Source organism: Monopterus albus, unplaced genomic scaffold, assembly GCF_001952655.1.
Source record: "Monopterus albus unplaced genomic scaffold, M_albus_1.0 scaffold124.1, whole genome shotgun sequence".
Lineage (NCBI taxonomy): Eukaryota > Metazoa > Chordata > Actinopteri > Synbranchiformes > Synbranchidae > Monopterus > Monopterus albus.
In genome coordinates, this window is record NW_018128004.1 from 256,225 (window position 1) to 259,399 (window position 3,175).

At 40.5% G+C, this 3,175-nt stretch overlaps 1 protein-coding gene across 2 annotated transcripts in view; it reads right to left on the bottom strand.

The window, feature by feature from the left end:
- The window catches only part of camkk1a (calcium/calmodulin-dependent protein kinase kinase 1, alpha a), a 119,306-nt gene that overhangs the window by 35,391 nt on the left and 80,740 nt on the right, over nucleotides 1–3,175 (bottom strand). For both annotated transcript variants that reach the window (XM_020612378.1, XM_020612377.1), the window contains exons 10-11: nucleotides 2,450–2,649; nucleotides 865–918 (exon numbers count right to left, since the gene is read on the bottom strand). In XM_020612378.1, the coding sequence (XP_020468034.1) occupies nucleotides 865–918; nucleotides 2,450–2,649 (254 nt within the window). The remainder of the gene's footprint in view (nucleotides 1–864; nucleotides 919–2,449; nucleotides 2,650–3,175) is intronic.

The window sequence follows — 3,175 nt, forward strand, 5'->3', positions numbered from 1 at the left end:
ACACCACCTAGCACACCTGCTCCACATCCCCTGATTATCACCAGCTGCACTTCATTCGTTCTATCCCTATTTATACCCCGCTCACCTGTCACTCTAGCTAGCTTCGGGGTTGGCCGACCTCTCGTCACAATGTCTAGCTTTTCTGGAAAAGTCCTCCTTGAAAATGGACTTTTAAGTATGTCCAAGACCAAGTCAATTCCCCCTCCTCCGTCAGCCATTATGAGCGTAAAAAACTCTAACTCAAATGTATTAATGTGCAGATCTCTACAGATGTGTTTTGCTAGTCGAACTTCACTGTAACAGTTTTGCTCTGACCAACCAATCAGAAGACGGGAAAATGCTGACATCATTGTAGGCCAGCTAGCTGGCCCTGTTAGGCGAATTTGAAATCTGATTGGTTAAAGAAACAGTATAGTATGTTACATCGGCCAGCACTTCTGATTCTGAAGGCCCTGGGCAGATTAGATTGACATGGCAATACATAGAGGCTGAAATCTGATTGGGCAAAAAATCTAACATCCACATACACCTACTGGAAGCAGTGCAGCCAAGAGAAATGCTACGAAATGAAGAGAATAGACTGTTGGGAATAAATTAATTGTACAATTTCATGGAACAAATATTAGAATTTAGGTTGTAAATGTAGGTCAGTGCTTCTGATAGTGTTTAGGCCAGCAGAGAAGGCCTTGCTGGCCCTGACAGCCCACCACTGCACTAAACAACTGCTGCATCAAACAAAAATACTGGTAAAAGTGTTTCTATAGAGCCACTGGGTGCTGTTAACAGGCGCTGGAGTCTGCCTTATCCCAGCCTTTACAGTTACCTTTGATAATTGCCTGAGAGACAGAACATGTGCAGACTTGCCTTCCCAAAAACAAAACAGTAGAGGGTAACTCCCATGGCCCACACATCCAGTGCCTGTAAGAAAGCAGCAGTGAAGACATTCAATGTCACATAATACCAAACAGACTGAAAAACCATACAAAGCAATCCAAACACAGTGAACTAAATCAATGCAGACTGTCTATTGGGATTATGGCACATTAGTATTTTATTTTATTACTGAATTGTTTTATTATATATTATTTTTCAAGGATGTCTACTGTCAGACACAGCAGGATGTATGTGGTCAGAAGCAGAATCCATTTGCTGTATGACTAACATGTTCTAATGGTCTGACGTATTACTGGCACTCAACTCAGGGTTTAAGTGGCATACAAGTGTCATATACTAAATATTTCATCATTGATTTACACCAAAATCAAATGTTGGTGCATAATGGACACCAGCTCTCTAGAACATTGTTTGAACTATAGGCTCTATTCCATTATAAAGCCTCATCCGGTTCTTTCAAACCAGGAACTCAGAGGGACGACTCAGACCACTTGAGTATATAAAAAATATATCCGTGCTGGTTTATTCAAAAAGTCACAGGCAAGAATTCACACTTCAAGTCCAGAGATCTTCCAACCCCCAGGCTGCCCGAGCAGCCCGGAAGCAGCAAGACCCCGAACTAAGCATTGCTATACAATATTAATTCTTTCTGGGCTGTCGAACCGTGACGTCACCTGATATGCCAGCTTGGCAGCTGAGCAGAGCAGTAGACCAAACATGAAGAAAATAATGTGTGTGGCTGTTGTTTTCGTGGTGTGTATCTAAAACAATTTGACATAACATTACACATTAAGACAAATATTATGGTTACTTTTACCGTCATAATAACATTTGTCCCTGACTTGAGCCCTTCTCTGCTTTTTAACTAACCTTGCATTTAACATCCTGAGGAGACATCCTGGCTACACTAAACATTCATAGACAACAAATCTCTGAATATCTATCTAACTAAAAAATAACCTAACAGAACTAATCAAAATCATGAAGAATGCAAGACTAGTCCGTGAATAAGGGGCATTAAGACTGCACATACTGTATTTTTGAAAGTCTGAGGAAACAGCAAGCTGAGGCACTTGAATGGCTCTTGTATCCTGATAGCAATCAAATATCCTATTCTGGCCCCTCATTTATGGACATGCAAGGTCATTCCTTGAGCAACTTCATCAGTCTGCCACCATTACAGAGGACTGACAGGTTATCCTGTAAAATTAGAAACAGTACTGTATAATGATGTGAAATATTCCCAGATCAATACAGCAAACTGTTCCACTTGTTTATTCTGGTATTGCTTTTGTTTTCAAGAGCACCTTAGTTAACAGCTAACACACAAGAGTGAGAGCTTGCGCCTTGGACTGGCAGGCCAGCAAAGGTCTGAAAACCCACCTTGGTTTAATGGTTTTCATTTTCAAATCATGAGTTTAAGGCCCAGGCTGGCACCAGCAGCTGCTGCTGTAACCACATCAGTTCAAACTCTGGCACACTCACAGAATACAAGGACTAGCAAAGACAAAGCACTTGACATTTATGTAAGAATGTACATTATGTATGAACTTACTTTGCCGCTGAAGGACTTGCGCTTATCTGACAAGGTCTCTGGTGCCATAAAGGCAGGAGTGCCTGCTGTGCTGGACAGCATAGCATCATTGCCCTCAAACTGGTTGCTGACCCCAAAGTCTGCTATCTTTACATGTCCATCATCACCCAGTAACAAGTTCGAAGGCTTGATGTCCCGGTGGACAATCTTCTGGTAGTGCACTGAGGATAGGAAAGATAGCAAATTGTCAGAATTTCAGAGCTGCTACAATAAACCCAGACAAACGCCATCCTGATAAATTTGTTAATTTTGGAGCTTGACCAATCAACCAATCATTATTTGGGGACCATAATTGGAAACTGGGCTAAGAACTACTGAGCTACTTTGTCATGGAGAAAAATGCTGCTAGATGAAAGGTCAGGAAATGCCTAAATCATTACATTGAAACCATCATTTTAAAACTCACAGCAAATGGAAGGTTTAATCTGGCCATTCATTGCAAAGATGCAGTATCTTGCAAGAAATCAGTTTGGCCAAACTACTGGACAAGCATACTAACTGACCACTGGTGGAAGATCCCATACTTTAGTAAAAATACCAGTGTAACAATTTAAGAATACTTCACTGTAAACAAAACCTCTGCATTCTAAATCCTACATATAGTATGTAAAAGTACAGAAGTATCAGAAATATACTTAAAATATCAAAATAAATACACCCATAAAGCTATAAATTATTTTTATTATT